General features: G+C 32.8%; 2 protein-coding genes across 2 annotated transcripts; both read left to right on the forward strand.

The window, feature by feature from the left end:
* Nucleotides 1-1,333: 1,333 nt before the first annotated feature.
* On the forward strand, nt 1,334-11,513 carry LOC140058270 (uncharacterized). Its single transcript, XM_072103835.1, has 9 exons — nt 1,334-1,451; nt 2,960-3,214; nt 4,425-4,544; nt 6,054-6,104; nt 8,015-8,149; nt 9,391-9,510; nt 9,652-9,818; nt 10,375-10,491; nt 11,112-11,513. Exons 1-9 carry the CDS (start codon nt 1,334-1,336, stop codon nt 11,436-11,438), a joined length of 1,410 nt encoding a protein of 469 aa, XP_071959936.1. The 3' UTR covers nt 11,439-11,513.
* A 3-nt stretch (nt 11,514-11,516) lies between these two features.
* On the forward strand, nt 11,517-20,751 carry LOC140058271 (adhesion G-protein coupled receptor G6-like). The gene is made up of 16 exons (XM_072103836.1): nt 11,517-11,559; nt 12,014-12,218; nt 12,349-12,416; nt 12,958-13,614; nt 14,478-14,732; nt 15,184-15,293; nt 15,774-15,957; nt 16,453-16,569; nt 16,741-16,868; nt 16,995-17,141; nt 17,496-18,050; nt 18,515-18,667; nt 18,886-19,004; nt 19,159-19,421; nt 19,563-19,629; nt 20,011-20,751. The coding sequence occupies exons 1-16, from the start codon at nt 11,517-11,519 to the stop codon at nt 20,525-20,527; spliced, it is 3,588 nt and encodes a 1,195-aa protein (XP_071959937.1). The 3' UTR covers nt 20,528-20,751.
* The last annotated feature ends 5,540 nt before the right edge of the window (nt 20,752-26,291 follow it).

Raw genomic sequence — 26,291 nt, forward strand, 5'->3', positions numbered from 1 at the left:
GATCCAACGTTTGGTCAAAGTGGATAAATATTATGACATTAAAATGGCATATTCAACAAAAAATTGTTTAAGAATTATTTTTGCAGGGGGACAACAATACATCTTTAAACAACAACAACAAAAGAAAATGAATCAACGAACTACACGCTGTGTCATTACACACAAATACAAACAACATTTATGTTTGTTTATCTACGCAGACTTTTACGCGTGAATATGGAACTCTCACTATTTTTAACATTTCAGTTACGTGCGTAGAGAACCTTATTTCTGAAAATTAGGCCTTACTAAGGTTTTGAAACTTAGAAAAATCAAGGCATTCCCATATTTGTTTTAAAGCAAGTGGCGTAGGTTTCGTGCGCGACACATGCGAATTTCAAAATTAAGTGGCTAACGCTGTTAAATGACTTATATTTATATGATCTAACAAACTTTCCATTTTGGCTTCATATTTTTCCATTTTAACACAAATTCATTATACAGTTTTAAGCTCTGTCTACAATATCAAACCAGTTTGAAAACAAAGAGTGATGTTCCCAAATAGAGTAGTGATATTCCCAAATATGGAGTTGACATCACCATATTCATATAAATATAGGCACATCACATAAGGTTCGATAGTGTAGACAGAGCTTTTTCGGACTTGCCCCAAGTCTGTTTATCAGCATTTCAATTTCTGTCTTGTTTGTGAGCTCAAGTGCGTAGAAAACTCCATATTTCTCAAACAATGTATCGTTTACTAATATTAAGTTTTCGAAACCATACTCTAGATTACTAAAAGTTTATGAAGGAAGTTCAATATTCAAAAAGTTATCTTTTTTTGTTTAGTAGTTTGATTGTTTACCATTTTATATTTGTTTTATATCTTTAAAATCAAAGAACAGGTTCTTTAATTTGTCAAAATGTGTTTTGTAATAATTATACTTTTTTGTTTGTCATCGTTTATTTGTTTATGTTTATGTTTGTTTTGTTATTTATTTTTTTTGGATTAACACTGGCATGTGGCCGTAACAGACTTCTGAATCTAAACGTATTTGTACAATCAATATTTTTTCAAGTAGTAAACGTTTCTGGAACAGACTCCTTTAATTTTATCTACAAAGCCATTATAAGAAAGTGGATGTATTTAAAGCTAAAACACGGATCTTGCTTACTAACGGTTCAAGGTAAGGTTCACTTTAAAATGTTTGTGTTTCCGGATTCACAAAAAAGGGTGGCTGCTCAACTTGGCCTTATCCTTTCATTTCACACACTGTTGATGTCTTACACACCAGCCAGTTGAGAGTGCTTATAAAATACTGTTTGTTTATATACTTACTGTAGGACCTAAACGATGTGTGGTACAAATATGTTTTGGAGAAAGTGGACAATTTCTAAAACTATTAACAGTATCAGCTTAGTTTATCTTATAGGATTATGTATTGAAAGCAGTAGATGCCAATTTGGTACAGGTAAAGCGTTATGGTTATACACAATATTAATGTTTTGTGTGGATCTTGATTAATTGTCTCTATCTAAAATTACGTCAGCAAAATTCAGAAAATTGCTCGAAAAATACGATCGGTTTTCAGCGATGTTTGAGACCCTATATTTAGGGGACTACAAGTAAGATTGCCATAATCTTTTCTTTATTATAAAGTGCATAATTTGATTTAAAAATATTAACTTTTAAGTTTCCATCGTTATCCTTAATAGAAGAAACGAGCCAATCAATCATTCCCAGTGGCGTTTCTAGAAAAATTAGCAGGGCAAGTTAAGCCGCCGCCAGAAAAGCATTGAACTTTTTATTAGTTCTTTATTAATTGTACCCCGGCCGCGATTTTTTTTTCGTACATAAGTTGGGGACCCCTCATGAAACGTCACAAAATAGACATGAATAATTCATCAGTTAAAATTGTTGTTCCGTGTGCACCCAAGCGTATAGCAACAAGAAGTGATTACACAACTGCGATATACGATTCTTTCTACAATAGGCCTAGGATTCTAGGTCAATTCACGTGATTGCCTTCGCGCACTCTTCTTCACACACACGTCCACTATGCAAAATGTGTCGAGGCCAATCGACAGCTAGGCAAGACATTAAACTAAGTAGTAATTGGACATAGCCCAAAGAAAGCTTAGACCCACTATTTTATTATCAAACAATATGCATGTACTCAAAGGAACTTTAAAAATGCGCGTATATGAACACATGAGATGGGAAGATTAGACCCACGAGAATAAAAAATGTATTTTTGAGTAATGTTATTGTTTAATTTTGCTGACTTATTACTCGGACTGTGTCATACCTAACTATGCTACTACTAGAATAGACATGGGTTTAGAGACTAGTAATTAGGCCTAATAGTATCAATAGAAACTATAATTTTAACACGTAATTCTTTAGTAATAAATTATATTAAAAACACCATAAACTAAAGGCTAATTATTTCGTCAATCCACACAAAACGCCGCTATTCTAATATGAAATCGCACGCGGCAACCACAGCGGAGATAGGCCTAGAATCGTACCGCACTTAACTTGTGTAAACTGTAATCACTTCTTGTTGCTATACGTTTGGGTGCACACGGAACAAGAAAATTTAACTGATGAATTATTCATGTCTATTTTGTGACGTTTCATGAGGGGGTCCCCAACTTATGTACGAAAAAAAAAATCGCACCCCGGCCATTGAAATTCCATTGTCACATAGGCCTACGTTATTATCCTATTACCAGAATTGTTCAATGTTTCATTTTAACGTTGCATTCAGGCTGTCGTGAAGGTTCCTTCTTGCGGTTAAAAGTAAAGAAAACCGGAAAATAGCATTGGTTTGACTTTGAGGCTGGAATTTGCAAATTGTTTGGCATTGAGTATTCTGTATGCATCATAGTGTAGCAGTAATGTAGTTTAGTTTTGGATTTGCCATGTAAGACTAACCATTAGTTATATTTTATCCACACCCTCCAAATCATACAGTGTCGGATTCCTGCCCAGAAGGATGGTTTTTGTTCGAAGGCAGTTGCTATTCAGTTGAAAAAAGAGCTAACTGGACAAGAGCTAGAGACAAGTGTCTTGAAATAGATGCCTACTTGGTTGTGGTCGGAAATCAAAACGAAAATGACTTTCTTGTTACTCTAAAATATTCAGATGCAAAAATGTGGATAGGTTTGTCAGATATGAAGAACGAGACAGATTATATTTGGGTCACAAATGAAAGCAGTCAGTATAGAAGTGAGTGTTAATGTCATATTTGTATCACTTGTAAATGGGTATCACGGTGAATAGTTGGCATTTCACGAGACACACGGAGGAGGAATCATTGATGGCATTGGTTTTTATTAATTCAAATAATTTTTCTTTTGGATGATCCAAATGGAATAAAACTGTAAGTTTAAAACCGTTACTTTACTTGAGTAAAAACGTACGTTTTACGGTTTTATTCCCTTTGGATGATCCAAAAGAAAAATTATTTGAATACTATACAGAGATCCAGATGAACCTTTTTACTAAGGTTTTTATTAACGTGCGATAAAACATGACTTTGACACAGAGGGTCATGTGGTCATACCCTACACCATCATATGGTTAGCAATTAGAATAGGCACATAGGCCTAACCTCCGATATTATATTAACATAAAATAAGGTGACAAATTGGACAGGTTGGCAAGAGCTTGAGATACTGTAGGTTTATAAAATATACATGAAAACAAACCTCTAATTGGTGTAATATAGTGTTGCGTTGTTATACTAATGAAGACTCTTACTCGCTTAACTGTCGTAACACATATTGTTTATTCAGTATAAACTTCAGTACAATATACAACTATAAGTATAGATAAGGAACGGAGGATTAGTGATGCTGTCGGTGAGGTGTGAAGTGTGTAGGTCTGCTTCTGGAGAAGTGGCTGTAAGGTGTGTGCTCCGTGAAGTGGCTGTAAGGTGTAGATGTTCTTCTGAAGAAGTGGCTGTGAGGTGTAGATGTTCTTCTGAAGAAGTGGCTGTGAGGTGTGTCTGGGCTCTTCTGAAACTTGGGGTATATTGGCTTCGGTTCATTTGCATATGTCACTACGTAATCTGTGAGGGTAACGATTGGTCCTAAGTTGATCCAGAGGTGTTTAAGTGGGAGTGATTGATCTTATCTGGGGAGGTTACAATGATGAATTGGGCCTGTCGAATCTCTGCTTCAAACTGTCAATATCTAATTGTTTTACGATGGGAACAGTCACAAAATTAAGCTAAGTGTTTTCTTTAGGGATTCTATTATAAACTAAATGGTCATTAAAACATCTGGACAAACTCTCCTCTGGACTTTCTGGGCCAAGTTCGTGAACTTATTATTTAAATTCTGATACAAAGGTCGATTTCTTAATTATAAAAGTATTTCGTTATATTACATTGGCAATGATAAAATGTAATCTGATGTGTTTTGTTTGTCAACAGATTTTGATTCTGGTGAGCCAAGTAATTCTAGAAATGAAAACTGTGTATGGATTAAGCCCGGAGAATCTGGAAAATGGAATGATGTCAGTTGTGATGTTGAAGCGAGCTTTGTATGTGAACGTAAGTGAAGATTATTATTTTCAAACACATTAACAGGTTAACAACTATCGCGGTTTTACTAAACAAACAATAACGTTGGTTACTAGTAAGTAATAAACTAAACTAAATTTATTGTAGTCTTCGCAAATATTGATGGATTGAAACTAATACTAATCTAGAAAATATAGCAAATAGTTATTTAAAACATGCTTTAAATAGTAATAGTTTCTGACAATTTTATTTTCAACTTTTGCCTGATGTTGTTGTTATTGTCGTCCAGATCATTTCAATTAGTATTTACTCTACAACTGGTGCCAACAACATTTATTCAGAAACAGTTCAAAAGATAAAAGCAGCATACAATAATTTACAATAACTTAAAATATGTCAAACAAGTTATCATTTTACTAATAAAACTTGTCGAAAAGCTTTCTATACTCTAGACTACCTACAGTTTAATAATTCAATATTCGAGAAATTATCTTTAACAAAATGTTTTCTTTGCTGTTTACCTTGATTGTTTACCATTTTATCTCTTTTTTTTAAATATTGTAGTTTGTTATCGTATATTTGTTCATGTTTGTTTTGTTATTAATTTTTGTTTGGGTTAACCTTGGCATTTTGCCGTATTGGCCGTCCATAACACACTTCTGAATCTGAACGAATTTTGTACAATCAATCTTTTTTCAAAGTAGTACAAGTTTCTGCATTTTATTCATAAAGGCCATCATTAAGAAAGTGGATGTAAAACATGGATCAGATTTATTTTAAAATGTTTGTGTTTCCGTATTCACAAAAAAAATGTTGGCTTTAGGCCTACCGGAAAACATTTTTCTTGTGGCGGCTCAACTTGGCCTAATCCTTTCATTTCACACCATGTCTTGCACACCAGCCAGTTGAGAGTGCTTATAAAATACGACTGTTCTATACTTACTGTATGAACATTGTGGTAGGACCTGAACATTGTGTGGTACAAATATGTTTTGGAGGAGGTGGACAATTTCTCCAACTATTAACAGTATCAGCTTAGTTTATCTATAGTATTGAAAGCAGTAGATGCCAATTTGGTACAGGTAAAGCGTTACGGTTATACACAATATTAATGTTTTGTTTTTCTTTTATTTAGACCATTAAAAATGTCTCTAAATGTCTATCTAAAATTACGTCATCAAAATTCAGAATATTGCTAGAAAAATACGATCGTTTCATTGATGTTTGAGACTCTATATTTAGAAAACTATTAGGAAAGTATGATTGTCATAATACTTTTCTTATTATAAAATGCATAATTTGATTTAAAAATATTAACTTTAAATTTTCCATCGTTATCCTTAATAGAAGAACCAAGCAAATCAATAATTCGCATTTGGCGTTTCATAGAAAAATTAGCAGGGCAAGTTAAGCCGCCGCCAGCTTGTCCTGCTTTACAACACTTTTTAGATATTTGCTGTAGGACCTGACACACATGTGTGGTAAATATTGTTGGAAAATTCTTAACAATTAATGTTATCATTCTGGTTTATCTTATAGGAGGATGTCATGAAAGCAAATGCCAAGAAGAAGAAGTTACACAGCCAACAGGTAAAGCATTTTACAACAATTTATGTGGATTTGTAAATTTGTATGAAGACTTAATTCTTATTATTTTATAATACAATTTTAACTTTTCGATGAACCAATTGTCAAGTAGGCCTACTTACTTGCTACGTTTAGTCTATATTCTCAAATGACCCTGAGATGATCTTCTGTCAGTCGTCATGGCCCGGTGATTTGCGCCATCACTCCCCTGGTGTTCAACGTTCTGCTGTTGTCCCCCTCTTAGTATTACCAAAACCAAAGAGATAATAATAAGATTTATTGTAGTAGAATGTATAGACGATTAAGGGAACTGAGGTTAAAATAATCGCCCAATATAAATATTTGGGTAGTATAATAAAGTGGAAATCTAACTCTCTTGATTTTCAAGAAAGCATTTTAAAAACATTTTAGAAAACTCAAGGAAATTAGAGTTGAATAAAATGTTTATCTTTTAGCATTGGCCTTTTTATTAGTTCTTTATTAATTGTACCCCGGCCATTGCAATTCCATTGTCACATAGGCCTACGATTTTTATCCTATTACCAGGATTATTCAATATTTCAATTTAACGTTGCATTCTGGTTGCCATTTATTTTCATGAAGGTTCCTCTTTGCGGTTAACAGGGAAGAAAACCGGACAATAGAATTGGTTTGACCTTGAGGTTGGAATACACCTTATAACCCGTTATGGTTGTGTTTATCAGGTTGTTCCTGGTAGTTAGGACTTAGTAGGCCTATTAAATTCGTATTGGAAAGTAGGTCTATTGGTAAGGGTTAAGAGTTCCCAAACAAGAATATGTGTCCAGTTTGCTATACTAGCGCTAGCAAATATGATTACAATTTTCCAGGAAAGACCAGGGGTGGATTGCTATAAGCGGTCTATAAACAGTCTTAGCGCTTAGCCGGCTATAATTCGTGACGTAGAAAGTAGTCTTTAATATATACCACGGTCTAACCTGTAAGTGGTCTTTAAAATTAAAGCCTACTTGAAGGAGTCTTAAAACAGTCTTAAACCTCTTTTTTGTTGATTTTACGTCTTATTAGACAACCAATTAAACGAGTTGTAAATGTTAAATCAAATACTTACGTTGAATTAATTCTTATAAAGGCCTAGAATAGATTTTCTCGAAATGAAATGTATGTAGTGTTTTTTTATTGCGATTTGAACAAGCGTGACGAAAATTACCTTATTTGGTATTTTACGCGCAATGTACGCCCTCAATTTGTTACTTTACGTGGTCTTAGCTAAGACTGTTTTATAGCAATGGTCTAACAGGGTTGGCTTTAGTAAGACCGTCTATCTGATCAAGTCGGCTTTAATCGGAGAGTTAAGACCATCAGTTAAGACTGTTTTATAGCAATCCGCCCCTGGTGGTGTAACTTAAAGAAAGAAGAAAATACTCTACATCAAAAACATTGCTCCGTGGCATTTTAATTCAGATGATTATAAGTAAATCAATTTTTAATAGCAGGATACTAAACGGCTCCGGCATCCTGAAAAAGGTAATCCACTTTACATACAAATGTTACACTGTTGTAGGCCTACACAATAGCTTTTTGCGGACACCGTCAGTTCCCATTAAATATCAATCATCTACTATACTGGGAAGAGGTTTTGTAGCACAATTTTAACATACTCATTACACTGATATGTCCGATTCTCACTTCCGAGGTAAAGATGTGATAGGTTTTGTACAGTATATATACCAATTATATCTACTTTAAAGGGAAACAAGGTTGTTATGTATACTTTGCTTGTTAATGTGTATATTTATCAGTTATGTCTTATTAGCGGACAAAAATGACAACATGGAAATTATGTTGATATCTTATCTATTTCAGTATTTAGTAATTATGTGTCTAAACGCACTTAAATGAACTTACTAATCATGGATGTATGATTTATTTTACAGATAATATATGTACCACAGATCCTTGTGAAAATGGTGGCATCTGTTTCGAGCTTTCTGATACTCAAACTGTAACAAATAACTTTTACTGCGCATGTCCTCCTGGTTTCCGAGGTCCCACATGTACAGGAGTAATCGGTTTGTGTGTTTTTTTTATATTATCATTTAAAGGACAACATTACCAACAACCATATTTTGACAACGTAAAAGAGATGTACATTTAATTTCAGAACAATTGCAAAATTTACGATATCGCCGCGTTCGCTCGCCGTACAGCCGTCGCCGTAAATTGATGTGACGTCAAGTGTGATTAGCAAAATCTACTTCATGAGTTTCAATGTTTTTATCATACAAGAGACCGTTACCCGTCATTTCAATTTCTAATTTTACCTGCATTAGGCTTACATTTACCAAAATATTCAGTATGTTATTTTGAAGAAACACTTTAATATCCAGAAAATGTACAATAAAACAACTTAGCATTTGCATCTTTTACGATTTATTTAAAAATTTGCAAAATATGGTTCTTTGTAAAGTTTTCCTTTAACAATTTATTATCTATTTAATACTGACTCTGAAGTCTAAACTATCAAACAACAACTTTTAAAATACTGCGAAGATACGATGGCGACCAAAGTAGACTCGAATATGACTCGACTCGGAATCGCGAAAAGTATAATGTCGGTACAGGTACGTTATGAATTGGTACATTACAACTCAGGTGTATGACTTAGGTACAATATTACTCGGGCAGAGTATTACTCGGGCAGAGTATTACTCAGGCACAGTATTACTCGGGTGGGTACAGTACTGGTACTGTATGACTCGGGTGTATGACTTCGGAACAATATTACTTGGGTTATTACTCGGGTACAGTATGCCTCGGGTACTGTATGACTCGGGTGTATGACTCGGGTGTATGACTTAGGTACAATATTACTCGGGAAAATTATTACTCGGGCACAGTATGACTAGGGTACTGTATGACTCAGGTGTATGACTTAAGTACAATATTACTCGGGTACAGTATGACTCGAGTACTGTGTGACTTCGGTACAGTATGACTCGGGTACAGTATGACTCGAGTACTGTATGACTCGAGTACTGTATGACTTGAGTACTGTGTGACTTCGGTACAATATTACTCGGGTACAGTATGACTTGGTACAATACAACTCAGGTACGACTTCGGAACAAAATGACTCGGGTATAGTATGACTTGGTATAATACGACTCAGGTACGACTTCGGTACAGAATTACTCGGGTATAGATGACTTGGTATAATACGACTCGGGTACGATATCGGTACAATTATGACTTGTTTAAAATGTTGATTAAATTATTGCTTCTGTAATTATTATTCAAATTGTTATTATAGTTGGATGTGGTCGTAATGAGTTCGCCTGTAAAAGTGGCGAGTGTATCTCACTTAGCAAGATGTGTGATAACGTGCCGTATGACTGTGCAGATAACTCTGATGAACCAGACGAATGTCAAAGTAAGAAAAACAAATGTTAGACCTGACTCTACGAGTGTTATTTTATTAACTTGTCTATTACCAATGGTACCTGTTTCAGAAATCCTGGATCTGCCACTGAAACCTAGATGCTATAAATTTAAATATCTGTTTCTTTAATAGAAAGAGAATGTAAAGATTTAAGTCAACTTCTGGACACGATGACAGCAAGATGTGCTGATGTTAAAGAACACAACGTCTTTACATTTGAAGGCTCAGACTCTCCACACATATTTCGTTTCAATGTCAGAAGATACTATTTTCCAGAGGGTCTAAATACAATAGGAAAGGTATAGATTTAAATTTGTTCAATTACATTTTCGAAACATTTTTTGGATATCCAAAAAATGTTCATATCTGTAAAATTACACTCGTTTCACATGCACAGCACATCGACATTCTCCGGGATAAACCCGAGACACAACGCTCTTTTCATCCGGCAGCTAAAGAAAAGTCTTCTGCAAACAAATTGTATCGCTAACAGTAAAGGCCAACCTAATTGTTGGATTATTGTTTTAATGTGTTTATGTTTTTTGTATAGTACATTATGAATAATGGTATTTTAAATATTGCAATTTTTTCAATAGATAGATTAGTTTATATTATGTAATGCTCATTTGTCTTTGAACAAATACAGAGATATTTAAATTTCAATTCAATCAGGATAAATTGAAAATAATGAAATAGTCCACAGAGCTCTGATCTTCATGAAATAGCGCTATAATGTCGCATTACATTACATTATGATTTTAAATTCCTACTTCCATTTATTTAATGTAACCTACGTTTTTTAGTCAATAATAAATATTAAAAAAAAACAGTAAAAAATTATTTTGATTTCACAAGATTGAAGTTAATATTTCTTCATCTGTTGGGAATAAGATAAGAGAGGACGGAACACTGTTTGTAGCCTTATTGCCATCTGAGCCGAACGTCTTTGAAATACCGGTTATTCATTTCAGGGTAAGATAATTATTAAGTAATTGTATTCTCTATAAAGTATTCCACAAACTGCATGGTTTGTTTTATATTCTTCGTCTACTGTCCTGAAGCGACAGCTCGTTACAGGGGAATGAAACAAACCATCATATTCCGATTGATGTTATATTTTTTCTCACCTGACTGTTTGTTTAAGTAGTAGAGGTTTTTAATTTTACAATAACAACAATAAATAGGTTATACCAAGGAGGAAAATGTGTTTTTCCTCCTTGATTATATCCTATTTATTCTCAGATAACACATTAAAATATAATGGATTAGGTATGAATGGTTTTTCTCTTCTACATTTATTTAGATAACCCTATATATTGTAACGATAATGCTAGAAATTGGAGGAAAAATCTAAGTTTTTTACACATTTTGTTTTACTATTTTCACTTCATTACCGCTATCATAATCAATATATTTATATAAATACTAATTGTTTAAATATACCGTAAAGATAAAGCGAGGAAAATCAGAGTTGAACTCTTTAAACTTAGTTTTATCCAAATGAAAATTAAAAATAAATGCTATGTTTTACATGTTGCTAAAGGACTAGTGATGAATATATGCCTACAGTGTTTCTGTGGTTTTTTTTTCAGGTATATTTGGAACACGACAAGAAAGAAACGGTCTTCGAAAAATTACTGTCGGACATCCACAGTTTTGATCGAGATGGAGTACAAGATATCTGGTTTTCATTTCTTCCCGATGGCGGTACTAAGCACATATTGCTTCCACCGTTAAGCTTAACCCTGACAACAAGGTCGTTTATAGCGGACTGTAATGACATTGAACGTACATGCCTTGACAGATACGCGGAATGGGCGCAAGTCAGTGAGGAGTTAAAAGAATACGATTGTGGAGTGACTTCAATAAACACTGCTGTTGAACCGTTATATAAGCAATGTATCGGTATGTACAGGTAGAAGTTACATTTCAGTATTCTACTGTCTTTGTTCTCTGTATTATTACAATAGATCCACTCAATTTGGTCACCCCTATTAATGGGAAGCTTTACTGCAAAACTAGGGAAAATATATGTTAACAGTACGGCTAACAAGTACTAAAGGAGCATTCATATAAATAGGATGACGGCACTCGTGTGTGTGAACAAATTGTTGATTCAAACCCTTATAAAGGACAATATATTCATGGTTTATATGGATATAAAACGGGTCTTCATAATAATTTTATACTTTCCCTGGTTTTGTCCAATGCTTGAGAGATTTCGTGGGGATGAGCCAATATATAGGCCTACACAAAAAAACAAATTTGGCCCTTGAGTAGTCATTGACATTCGTATCTTCCTAAATTAATATTTTAAGTGCAAGGGGAATGTCCCTGATGCTTTCCCCAATATCACCATATTTACCATTTGCTGTAGGATCAACAGTTTGATTTTATGTTAATATAATAGCTATTTTGTTTTTTTTCCTTGAAAACAAATTGAATTGAATCAATGTATGTTATTTACTACATAACTTCTATTTTCTTATATTAGTTGCACCAATTATTACGTCAATCAGTAGTTCCATGATTATCAATATCAAAGAAAAAAGCATCATATTATTGTATTGTGTGGCGTCTGGAGTTCCAGCAGCAACTGTCCAATGGGAAACAGTTAATGATGCAGGCGAATACATACCTGTCACAGAGCCATCTAACACTCAGTCAGTTTACGAAATAACGGATATTTCAGCAACAACGTAAGTGTTACCAGCGACATTATTATGCGGTTTAATCCATCCCGAACATACATTTAACATTATTTAAATTTAAGTTTTTGCTATATATTTTTGTCCACAAGTAATTGTTTTTACCGTACCATTATTCTAGATATTCTTGCCTTGTTAAAAATTTAGCAGATACAATACGCAGTGAAAATGTAGATATTTCGATAGAAGGTAAGTATAATTACTTAATTCATTTATTTAACAAAAACGATACAAAAAATAAAAATAAAAATACATTTTTTTTACTCTTTACTTGATGCTTTTTTCCACTTGTTGTTTGTATGAAGTGAACAATTATGAGCCTTTGATTTGCAACGACAGGAGACCTAGAACCAAAACAGTTTGTGTTAGTGTTATTTGCTCAATGAATTACGCCAAAAAGAATACGCGAACGTTTTTGTGACGACCGTAAACTTTTAAATTTGCTATGTTTGAAAAACATAATCCAATGTCGTCATCTAGACCAACACAATGACAAAGTTCGATCTGACTACAACCAACAACTTGATAACCATTGTCAAACAAATCCAAAACGCATGTACATAGCAAAATATCACGGTGTCATAGGTTATAAGCTGAAATCTCTCTAAAGTAATAATAGTGACGAACTATCAATATTCGCGCGTAAAACACCACCATCAGCACATTTTAAATCAGTTTTATTCAAGTGTACGTCATAATACAATTACCTCATTCATTATACCCTTTTCAGACAGTTCCTGCACTGATCGCAATGCAACAACTCAACGTTTTTCAGAATCGTTGCCAGAATGTTACAATACGACTATTGCCAATATCATACCAACGCCTCAACCAACGCCTCAACCAACGCCTCAACCAAATGAACTTGGAGACCTCCCTAAATTATACATTGACACTTTTGTTCAAGGCTCCGTTTTGTACAGTATATCATTTTCTTCATCTAACATTTTCATTGTTAAGGAACCCGCCTTAGAATCTGAAGGGGGTTCTGGAGAAGGAAGTGATTCTGATTACGTAATTATCTCCTTAGATATGACCATATTGAGTAAAAATACAGGCTTTGCCATTTATGCAGAAACGTTTGGCAGTATAATAATTACTCCTGAAACAGAAACCTTTCTAATTGAATTGACGTTTGATCAACCAATCAAAATCAACAGCACGTCTACGTATGAGATCAAGTTGACTATTCGTTCTGATACATACGTTAACATGTTAAACGAAGCAATCTCAGTGAATGGTGTTACTTGTGATAAAAGCTTACCAGAATGTTTGAGATTCTTGAGTGACTGGAACAAAGTTGTACTAGATCAGGTTAGTGCTGGTTGCAATCAGACAGACGTCAAATTTATAGCATTCACACTTTGCATTGGAGAGTTCTTTGAAGGTATGTGGACAAATAAATAGTATTTTTTTCTAAAAAAGAAATGACTTTCTTGTATTTGCAATTTTTTATGTTAATACACGTTACTAAATGTTTTAAAGGCCATGTGCGGACAAAACATTTATATTGATCATACATTCCAATAATTATCGATCTATAGTTTCCACTGTGTTTCATAATTTTTGGGATTTTATTTGTGTTACACGAGCTTGTTGAAAATAAGCACTTTCTTATCAGTGTGGGGATAGTTCAAAATACACAATAAAATCTCAATTTTTTCGTACACAAATTTTGTAAATAGAGAAGCATTTTAAAAAGCTATGAAAAATAAACAGTGTGGTAAAAAATGTTATCAGATGACTAAATAATTATAGGTAATATAACTTGAATTTTACATTTCTGGTAATTTTATTCAACTTCAGATTTTTATTTTCATGCTATAGCAAAAATTATCCACCGTATATCCACCATATTTTTTCACCTTCTAGGGAGTCACCAGACATGTTATTACATTAGGTTAAACTACCTAACTACTGAAAAAAAGTCTTCCTGGTTTTTATGTCAGAATTTTGCCAAATTTTTTATTTGACCATATTAAGGGAAATTCATGTTTTTTCGTCTTGATTTCTGTTACAAATATTTGATTTATGTACAATTAAACAAATATTATATTTAAAATTCATGCCTGTATCTGAGCTTTAAAAAACAAACGCATGCGCATGCTTATTTATTATTTCCTTCTACTATTTGTGATTCAAAATAATACGTAAATAACAAGAGCTCAGTAATATTCGCTTAGTGGAAAACAGTTTAATCAATATAGTTGATATTAAGTTTGTATTTTGTTTCAATCAATTTTATTTTAGATCCTGAACTCGTTCGTCACCCAGAATCACACGTTGCTAATGTTGGAAAAACAGCTACATTGGAATGCAATATAGAAAACGTAGAGTTTTACGAATGGTTTAAAAACGGCGACCGTATCCCCAGTGGTGCTAATAGTCCTGCTTACAACGTACAACTAAAACAAGGCCAGAATCAGGGTGATTACGTCTGTTTTGGATATAGATCTCAGGATAGGAAAGAGGCAAAATCAAACCTTGCAACCGTACTAATCACAGGTAAGTCTAGTGTTATGCAATGTTTCTAAACAAATCCGTTTTCTATATACCGTAGGCCTATTAAAACTTAAAAAGAGAGATCAGTGAACATATCATTATGTAGGCCTAGGTCCACTTGTAAATCCATTTAAACTCAATGCTATTTTCACACTGCTATCTCTTATTACTTTTTCCTGCTCCAGTGCATTATAAAAATTGAAGATCGTGTTAACGGTAATGATGTAGCTCATATATTGTATGCCCATTGTTTTACAAAAATGAGGATCGTGTAGGCCTTTTACCCAGACCAATCTGCTCGAGGCGGGAACAATTGACCGCACAATTTCGGAACTGCGTGTACATCACGTGCATATTCGATGAAACTGCTTCTTGTTTAACATTCCATTACTCGTTGGTATTAGTATCTTCTTATATGGTTGATCTTGACATATCTTTCGTACATTTTCATTAGAGTTGTCAACTTTTAGAGCACTTGCTAGATTCAACATTGTTTTCGAAGATGACTTTACAGACAGAGAAAGTTTGGCGTTCAAAGGATTTGCAGATGTGTTGGAAGCTAATGTAGGTTTCCTACAATTTCCTAAAAATAATTATTACTTACTTTATTTTTAACTTTCGTTTTTACAAAAAAAAATGACGTAACGAATTCCTGATTCTGCTAACAGTTTATTTATTTTATCGATAATAGTAAAATGCAATTATTTTTGTGTCAATTAATAAAAATATAAAATGGGAACTACATTACAACTAATAAATATTTTTTAGATATTCATTTTTATTGGTGGTGTTGGAGGGCAAACTATATTTTGGCTTAACTATTTATCTTACAATACTATAGTAATATACAAAATGTGTGCATTAACATATTAACGTAATGTGTTGTATGTGTATTGTAATTTTTAAGTTATGTGTCTATCTTATTTGTAATTTGTAATTTTTATCTTTTATTTTAAAATGTGTGGAGAAACTAATAAAACAAAGAAATAAAACAAACAAACAAACAAACAAACAAACGTAAAACATGAATAAAATGTATTTCAGTTGTCTGCAAGTCTGCATCAATCATTTGAATTCTTCGTCAAGAGTCTTAAACCCGGAAGTGTTATTACAGAAATGGAGTTATACTTCAACAAAACACAAAATGCGACCACATACAGTTCGATGATAACCGATGCTCTGCGAGTGTATAATACGGACCCTGAATCTATTGTTGTTACAAGTATATGTAAGTACTTAAATGTATACAAATAAGCTAACGACAGACTATATAGCATATATTAGAACAATAATATACAAAGGCTAGAGCAATAAGATAAGATTAGATTTTTACTGAAAAACATTAGATCAATTAGTCAAACTTAAACTAAACATAGGTCATAGTTCATCAAGGACATACTGCAGTCAACCTTCTGGACGTCTGAAATGGATAGCAGGAATAATGCATGAGATATCAGACCTTTTTCCTAAATATAAACAAAAATACCATATCATGAGCCAAGCCGTTTGCAGATACCCTTTGGTTGGCCCTATAACTTGTTGATCTCTGCCTCATGCTCTATGTATATATAGCGTCCTCTAAAATGTCCTTCCCATATTATTTCATGAATTATTCATATTAATTTCTACTTCAGACGTCTAGAATAATAAAAAAAATCGCATCCGAGCTTTCATATATAATTACAGTAAATCTTAATAATTATAAATATGTTTCTTAACAAAGCATCGTGTCCCGGAGAAGACATTACAGTTGATGGCATTTTGTACAGTTTTCCAGATGTCCAGCTTGGTACAACCGCAGAATCACTACAATACTGCCCTCTATATTATACAGATCAGGGTAAATCTTTTAAAAATAATAGTAAATGTTCTTCTTACAAAATTATATTTTTGAAAATCTTTAAACTTTTACAGTAGCTAGTACAGCAGCTAGTACAGTAGCTAGTACTTCAGCCACTACTGCAACATCAAAGGTTTTTTTTTTAAATATGTACATTTTTTTGTAATAAAGGAAAAGCTGTTTCACTTGCGACCCGATACTGTGGAGGAGATTTCGAATCAGGAGCTGTATGGGGATCCATCACTATCACAGAGTGTGACATTGGAACAACTTCAAGGCAAATACAAAGGATAGATAGGGTAAATGTAATTTACTAACTTCAATATGTGCTAACTTTAGTAAAAACCTTTATCTATAAGAACCTTTATCTATTATGGCACCGCTATAGACTTTTAGAAGATGAATATACTTTACTGATTTTGCAGGTTGAAGTTACAGAAGAAAACTGTAGAGAAGTTGCCGATGCTCTTGCAAAAGCCACCAGTAATGTGGGAGATCTTGATAAGAAGGCGGTTGAATTAGTCGCAGGCATTTTAGAAGACATTGTTGGTCTCGAGATACCTGATGAGACGGTAATTTGATATATTTATATATATATATATATAAAATAATACTTATATTAAATGAATGCAATGCTATTTTTTTCAAGTAAGATTTAAGTGCTAATTGTACCACAGTAAAACAGACATCTTGAGAACAGTAGGATTTTATAATGTTTTCTGTTGTAACGATATCAGAGCACCATTTTCTTAAAAGCTGAATCAAAAAATAAATACACATTTACAATCATATCTAGGGCATTTGCAATGTATAAGACCAGAACATTTAGTTTTCGAATAGAGAAATCTAGACAATAAGGTAAACCAATAGTTTCTGAAATTAAGGTTTGAGCACAATCTATACATTATCTACATTATTACTTAAAGATAACCTCAAATGTGGTTGAAGTTGTCGATAATATCATCGAATCAGGTATACTCGACTCATCAATGAGGGAAACGGCATCGTCATTCGTGACGTCATTAGAAAGACAACTTGCAACAGTGGCAGCAGCAGGTATGAACTTCAGCAGCGTACAGCCAAATGTTGGTGTTATGACTTTAGTAGTGAGTTCAAAATCTCTGATAAACGGGCTAGCTTATGTGACTGTCTCAGATGCTGACTCGCTCAATGAAATCTTCCAACCAGACGATGTAAAGACGTATTACGAGAATGAATTTCCTTTTGAAATGGTGGGAGCGTCAATCGCACTTCCACCTGAGATCATCTCACTCAACAAGGTTCAAACAGGAGAAGATGAAATCCGAGTATATTTTACCGTGTACCAGAATAGTATGTTGTTCATTTCAAACAATTTCGGTAACGCATCCGAAGAAGGGTTTACTCGCAAAGTTGGCAGTCATATTATTTCAGCTTCAATTGAGGCAGTCAAGATTGATGGACTGATAACACCTATAAAAGCTACCTTTCTACCCCGCTTTGTAAGTATTGTATACACATGCATAACCATTGTGTTGATATTGAATATCTAGTTATCAAGTAAAACCATACTGCATTGTAAGCTAACTTTCATTGTATTTTAACAGACACAAGTGATTAAAATTCGTTGTTCTTGTTTGTGTAAATACAGTTTAGGCTAATCGTACAAATAAAGCATACGTATCCTTACGTAGGTTGTCTAAACTGCCTATTATTACTTTTTAATTGAGGAAGATGGTCTTTTTAATCTCACATTACATTCAAAGGGACGAATTCAGTAAAGAGTTTTATTATATATCACGTTCAATTTGTTTAAAGTTATCTATCTTTAGAAAGTTTATAGGCATATATCCCGTTAGTTCCTCCTTTGTTATTGGTTAATCACTCGGCAACATTTCTACCCATAATGCAGTACCATTGTTACAAAGAACCATCCTTTCTTACAATTTCTGATATCTTTTGGCAGAAAACTACAAACAATACAAAATGTGTTTTCTGGGATTTCTCACTTGATGATGGAGTAGGTGATTGGTCAAGCGAAGGATGTGAGCTAGATGGAACAACTGACGGTCGTGCTGTTTGCCTGTGTGATCATCTGACAAACTTTGCTATTATTGTTGTAAGTCATTATTATTGTTTATTGACCTTGTCGATCAAAAGAGTCGATATTGTGTGTTTAATCTAAGGACATAAACAAAATCTACGTAACTAAAGAGTTATAATTAGAATAGTGGAACACAAGAAAAATACTAAAAGCTTTATCATGATTTTAACACATTGGATACCTACATTAATAAAATAAAATATAATAACAATAATGCTTATTCATTCTTACAGGATTATTACGAACCTAAAGAATCTACGTTCCACGACGCCTTAACTATCATCAGTTTAATCGGATGCATCATTTCTATTTTATGTTTAACAGTCACCATTGCTACATACCTTTACTTTAAGTAAGTTGGAGTAATTTTTCATTTGTGAAAAACATTAATAAGTTTCGCGAGCAAATAATATAAAACAAAGATTAAAACATTCGTATTGTTTTGAGATAATTGTACAATATGCCACTGTAAATATGTTAATGGTATTATTATGGTTTTATTGTAGACAATTTCGAAGTAAACGTCCTCAAAAGATCCTCATCAACCTGTCACTATCTTTGCTAATCCTTTACCTCGTGTTTGCGATTGGCATCGAGCAGACAGGTTCTAGAAATGGATGCATCGCTGTAGCAGCGCTGATTCATTACTTTGGACTGGCTTCTTTTTTCTGGATGTCAATCGAAGCTGTAAACATGTATCTTATGTTCGTCAAAGTCTTCTACGAAAATATTGAAGACTTTATGCTGAAAGTTTGTGTAGCAGGCTATGGTAAATATAAACATGCTGAAATGGTTTTATTTAAATTATTGTTCCACTGTGCAATCTATTACTTTTTGTAAACAATTTACAGTGTGATTTACTCAATTTTGGTTGTTAAATTTCAAAACTAATATTGATTTGTGTTTTTAGGGCTTCCTCTGCTGATTGTTGCAATTTGTTTGTTCGTTGATGTTGATCACTATACGAACGAACATTAGTAAGTATCACATAATTATAATAATGCATATAATAATTTAATAATAATATTATAATAATACAGGGTAATACCAGCACGTAATCATTTACAATTAGATAAAATCAACAACAGTGTTTTCCCTGTCCAAGCAAACACGTAGATTGTTAGTTATTTAACTCATCAAATAGTCGATGGAAGCCAATCTCTGCTAACTATGTAACTCAATAATCGACAAAATGCCTGAAAATACGTCATTAGAGTTTTTTTATGGTAAATTCCGCCCTTAACTGTAAGCATGTCTATATTGCGCTATCGTCAATTGACATAGTAATTTTCCTCCACCAACAATAACACCAACATTGTATTGAGTATAGACGCTATCATTAATTTTTATTATTTCAGCTGTTTCATTCCTTCGGGAAATATCCGCAACTATGGCTTCATTCTTATCATCGGAATACTACTTCTGTTTAATGTCGTTGTATTCATTCTAGTAATGCGTACATTGACATGCGGACGTAAGATTGTCAAAACAGTTGATCAAACGAAGAGAGAGATAGTTATCAAACGTCTGCAGAACGCTATCGCGATTTCGACACTTCTAGGCATAACATGGGTTTTCGGATTCCTCGCAATCGATGCAGATTCGACCTCTCGCGACGCGTTTCAGTTGTTATTCTGTGTCTTCAACTCTCTGCAAGGCCTCTTCATTTTTCTCTTGTTTTGTGTACGACAGAAGGATATCCGTGACGCGTGGAAGACATGTTGCAAAGAAAGTGACAGAGCTAAGAGAGTTAAATATGCTACTGATACCAGAAAGGGTATCAAGGGTAAAGTGAAGATGGATCAGAGTATTCCATTGACAGAAGAGTCTACTCGTGCTACAAACACTGCTAGTGCAATCAACGAGAATGTGTAAAACGATATGAACAGTTTTTGAATGATTATTTTAGACCTACATATTTGCCATAACTGGACGCGTATACATGAATGTGATCTCGACAACTACTAGTTAAACGTTAGATCCACATGGTGAAGTTAGGATCCTCTATGTTGATCTCTTCGCCCTACAAAGCCCAGGTAAATTAAAATTAAACTATCAGGAATTTGTTTCAAGTTTCATTAATATCAACATACTGTATAAGTTTCAAGAAAATATGTTGAACATTTTTTTTCCTGAATGTAGGAGCTCCTCTTAAGCTACCAGATTGGTGATATACGTACTTCCTCGACATGATTCACTCAGTTATTATGTATGCCTTATAACTTTCTAACCTCGGCTCTCTAATATTTTACCATCACTACCACATAGTTAGCAATGTTTAATATTTGACGAGTGATGTTTTTGTTTTTTTAGTGACTCATCCCACTTTCTAACAAAAAATCTTGTTTTTAACACGTAAACATAATATTTTAATATGTAACCAATCGATAACTGTATTGTCTTTTATGGTAGTTTTAGATAGTGTATGTTGTCTTTTATAACATTATTGTTCCTTTTTAATACCATTTTAAAGCAAAATAGGAATATGTGAATTTGTAATCAGTACACATTTCATTTCAATAGAAAATGTCTTTTTAGCAGCTCACTATGTTGGTCGGTCGGTCGGTTGGTCGGTAAACACTAACTTGAGCACGCGACTGCAGTATATGGCCTTGTTATGTCATTATTTACTAAGAGCACTCTTATTATAAGTACTTTTATTCAATAATTCATTGTAATGTCAGATTTAATTTTCCACATGTTATCATTTAACTGTGATATTAATATACTTCTTTGTAAATCGAAAGTTAAACAGTAAGAATAAAATCCCGAACGGCTTTAATCTTCGTATTCTGTAAATTATATTATGGTATGTTTACATGGATAGTAATGTCGCCTTTCTAATTTTTCTAATTTTATTATCTAATGAATATCATTAAAAATCGTATTACAGTTTAATTTCTGTCATCTAAACGATGCATTACGTGTGGAGAACTCGACAATAAACTAATATGCCAACCCTACCTCAAAACGATGTATTATGTGTGAAAAACTGGTCAAAGAGCCGATATGTCCACCCTACCTTAAGCGATGCATTGCGTGTGGAGAACTAGCTCGGTAAAGACATATGCCCATCCTACCTTTAAGCGATGCATTATACGTGGAGAACCATTTGAAGAGCTAAGATGTCCACCCTACTTTCAGACGATGTGTGTGTGTTTGAAGTAATCTGTACAAATGTAAATAAATATATGTTTGCACTTGTGTTTTATTTTTTCTTTAAATAATTTTAAAACCATCCATGGTTATTCAAGCTATTAACTGTTTTTCGGTTTAGTAATAACTGTATAAAACGAATATTTGTGGTTTAAGCTTTTAGGTTCTTAAATGATCAGTTATTATAATTTATTCAATATGAACAATATGAAATATTTTATGAACATTATTTTCCGTTTTACTGAAAATATCCAACAGAAATCAGGAATTCTTGAATTTGATTGGCTACTCGGACACACCTAATTCTAAGAAAACTCAATATAATACATTTTTCCAAATAAAAGATCCTTGTAGGCTACAATCAGGTATTATTTTAAAGACTAAATCAGGAAACATGAATATTTTCAGTTCAACTATGGACAGGTCCCGGCTCGCAATAGTGACCATAGGCTGTATATTGGTGAGTAAAGACATTAGGAATCTTGTCAATTTTTATTCTACAGCAACTAAGTAACATATCATTTTCCTGTTGCTGTGTCTGTGTTTCAACGTAGAAGTTTATCAGTCAATAAAAAAAAACCTGAGTTAATTTTAATTACAATATTTTTTTCCTTTCAGATTTTTCCATCTCAAGATGTATTTGGTAAGATACGCATGTTTAAATCTACGATTTAGATTATTTGAATCGAATTATAGGAGATCGTAATAATTCGAATTCAGAAAAGTTATAAATATTAAGTTCGTCGCATAAAGTTTAACGCTAAAAATATTACAAAATTTATAAAGTCATTTATTAGTATTTTTTTAATTTGGAATATCGTAATCAAATTATTGGCATGAATCCAACTTACAGTATAGTAAATCTGCCAATAAGATTTAGCGAAAAAGATTTCTGATTTAAAAGATGTACTGTAATTGCGTAGGCGGTTTACTAAATAATAAAAAAATGTATTATATAATTATTATAATATTGACATTAATCCAATCAAAAATATATTCATTAGAAAATGATTTGAACATATTTATTTTATTTCAACTAATTACGTCCTAGAAACAAGAATTATAGCAACCTAAATGTAGACGAAAATATTTGATAATAATATTTATGGTACAATTTATCTTATTACAGCGGGACTAGTCGGAATTCAAACGACTTCTTTCACTACCCAGGAAAAGAAAGGTAAGTCATATTTTGTTTATTATAATTCTATGTTGCTGTTACTAAATACAATTAAACTGACTATCGCAAGTCATCCAGAAAGTAATTGTATTAAATGCCTTAATACATATTATACTTAACCACTATGTTCGTATGTTACTATGTATAATTATTAATTTTCATAATGCATTTTTTTCTATATACGTATTTGCAGGACTTAAATGTATTGAAAGTACTTAAATCTTTTGTACAGTCATGTATCTATTTGTTTTTTTCTGAAATGTATATCATGTCTTATAATATGTTTGGCATCATTCCAACTTACAGTGTATTAAATCTGCCGATGAGAATTATTACTTAACATTTGGTATTTCTTTATTCTCTATTTCAAACCAACAGTGTAAAACACCAATAACAGGTTGACATTCAAGTTCAATATTGAATATCGAAACGTGGCAGGCTATAGGCGCTTGACCTTTGACAAGATCGCCTAAAATTTATAAATTAAACTTACGATACTTATTATTATATATTCAGGAAACAATACATATTTAAAAAAATATATATATAATATTATTTATCGCATAATATACAGTCTAGGATAATTATTTGATATACAAAATCATTACACCCAACTACTATCTTCATCTCCTATATGCGGAACATCATTTGGATAATAGAAGAAATCACATATATACACATAATCAAACATAGTATACTCTATCTCTAACAATATTTCAATCTTATATCGACTAAAGCTGAAGTATAGTCGTTATCTCGGGACCGTTCTATGGTCACTACCAGGTAGTCTTACTTCATCAAGGCTTCTATGAATGGATGTAGGCCTACTGGTGTGGAGCAGAAAAGCTAGTAGACCATACCCAGTACCGTTTTGATTACGATCAATCGGGAAATTACCTCACGACGTACAATACACTAAAATAAAACAATGGTAATACATAATAATGAAACAATAAAATAAGTAGTTTTAAATATTTTTCTTACGAGAAGTTGAGAGAGAGGAATTGTTAACAATACTGGTATCGAATTGATTCCATATTAATTATTCTGATTCAAAAGAAGTTTACAGCACATGCATATATTTTTACTAAATAAAAAAAGATAAATCGTATTATTATATTATTAACATTATTCCAATCAAAATTATATTCAATTGTGTACTATTCAAATAATTTGTCTTTTGGAGAATCTAAAGTCAAATAAAAAGTTTTACGATTTTTATTTGACTTTGGATCATCCAAAAGACAACTTATTTGAATACTACTATACAGAGATTCAGATGAACCATTTTACTAAATTACAAGAAATCAACCCGTGAGAATGAGGAAAACATGTAAAAGAAAATATTTCATTGCCATGTTAAAGTTATTTTAATAAACGTCCAATAAAAAAATAATATGAGGCATGGCATCACAAAATCGGCGTAGTGTTATGTCGAAAATATATTATATTATATAGGCCTATTCGTAATCTATATTTAATAATCTTTAAAATGTGCCGCTGTTTATTAAAATTGGTTAATTATAATATGAAGAGTTATTAATGAAAACATACAAGTCACTTTCTAGCTCAGGAAATCGTCATTTTGAGAAAATCAACAATAAAGTAGCGACGTCGATTAGCTTGTCCTAGCCTAGCCCGCCGATCAACGCGACAAGACTCTCTGTTCAAACTTGCTACTTTCTTCTCAATAACGGCAAACTAGTCGAAATTATATCACTGTGTGGTACATAATATTAACATTTTTGTTATTTTTAAAAAAAATATGGATAAAAATAACGATTATCTTTCTAAATATTCACAGAATGTTAAAACGTTCATTTGAGAAACTACGATGGAAGCCATGCTGTTTCATCGTAAACAAAAGCGTCAGTCAATCAGAGAGCGTAATTTATCTCTATAGCCAATCACATTCAAGGATTCACAAATTCTTGTTAGAAATTACAGCAACCTAACACCTTAGTAAAACCAATTTCCATTGGCTAGATTAAAATAAATCCCTTGGGTTGTTAAAAATTATGGTAGCTGATATTATTTTCGAACAGATAGGTACCAAACATGACGTGATTCGGGTTAGCGGTTTGTTTACAAAAGCGCCGTAAAGATGATTTTTGAGTGAACAAAAATACAATTTCCTAATGATTTTCAATGGAAACGACTTAAATAATTGCAAAATACACATACTTGTGATATTTTTTTATGAACAAGATATGTGTTGATATGTTAAAGATAAGTGTTTATAGTATCGTTTTTTATTGACATTTTAAAATGGATAGGTTAGGCCGTTTTTCGCATTCTGAACTTCAAGGCTAAATATCTCAACAGTTCGGGTTGCGACTCTGCGCCGCTTTTGTGATGCCAGGCCTCATATAGCAACATAAATTAAAATGAAAATATTTGAACAATGCTTATTGTACAATTCATTTTATTACATCAGAAGAAATTCAAACGACTTCTTTCACTACTCAGAAAAAGACAAGTAAGTAATAATTTGTTATAATACTTTATGTTGCATATCTGTCACTAGATACATCTTGACTGACTATCGCAAGTCATCTAGAAACGAATCGTGTTTTGAATGTGATTAAAAGTACTTGTAACTTGTGATGGTCAAAAGTTAAGATACATCTAGTGACAAAAACAAAAACCAGGTGTTGTTAACAGTAAGTTTTGGTTTAGGAAAATTCTCAATTTTTGTCCTGTAATTTTTGTTATGGCTATGGGTTGAAAAAAACTTAATTAAGTTTCATTATGTACATTTCTTTGTTAAATATTAGCATATGACTGTGATGGTAAAGTACACGGAAATTATTACGCCGTTCCAGACGACCGTTCTAAATTCTACACTTGCCTCAATTCAATCCCACAAATTCAACAGTGCCATCCAACTACTCTGGTGTATAACGAATTAACAGGAGTTTGTGATTACCAACGCAATATTGCAACAGGTAAATAATGATAATGCTGTGTCTTGTGGCTAATATAGTAGATAAGCAATGAATGGAAAGAAGCCGTTCTTTTGGTTTGCAAAATTAATCTTCAAAAGAAGCCGATCTCAAAATTAAGCCACCTTCTTTATAAAACAGTATTAGCTTATGGGCTTTTTAGAGGTGAACTGTACGTAAATGTCAAGAAATAGAAATAAACAATACAGATGGTCATCTAGTTGGATGGCAGACTGTAGACTGATGATAATATGGCTGATCATAGTGTGTCAATATTAATGACCTTAACTATCTCAACAATCAAGCATCGTCCATTTATGTTTTTTGTTGGCAAATAATGGAAAATGTCTTATTATTG

The sequence above is a fragment of the Antedon mediterranea genome, chromosome 9 (assembly GCF_964355755.1).
Source record: "Antedon mediterranea chromosome 9, ecAntMedi1.1, whole genome shotgun sequence".
NCBI lineage: Eukaryota > Metazoa > Echinodermata > Crinoidea > Comatulida > Antedonidae > Antedon > Antedon mediterranea.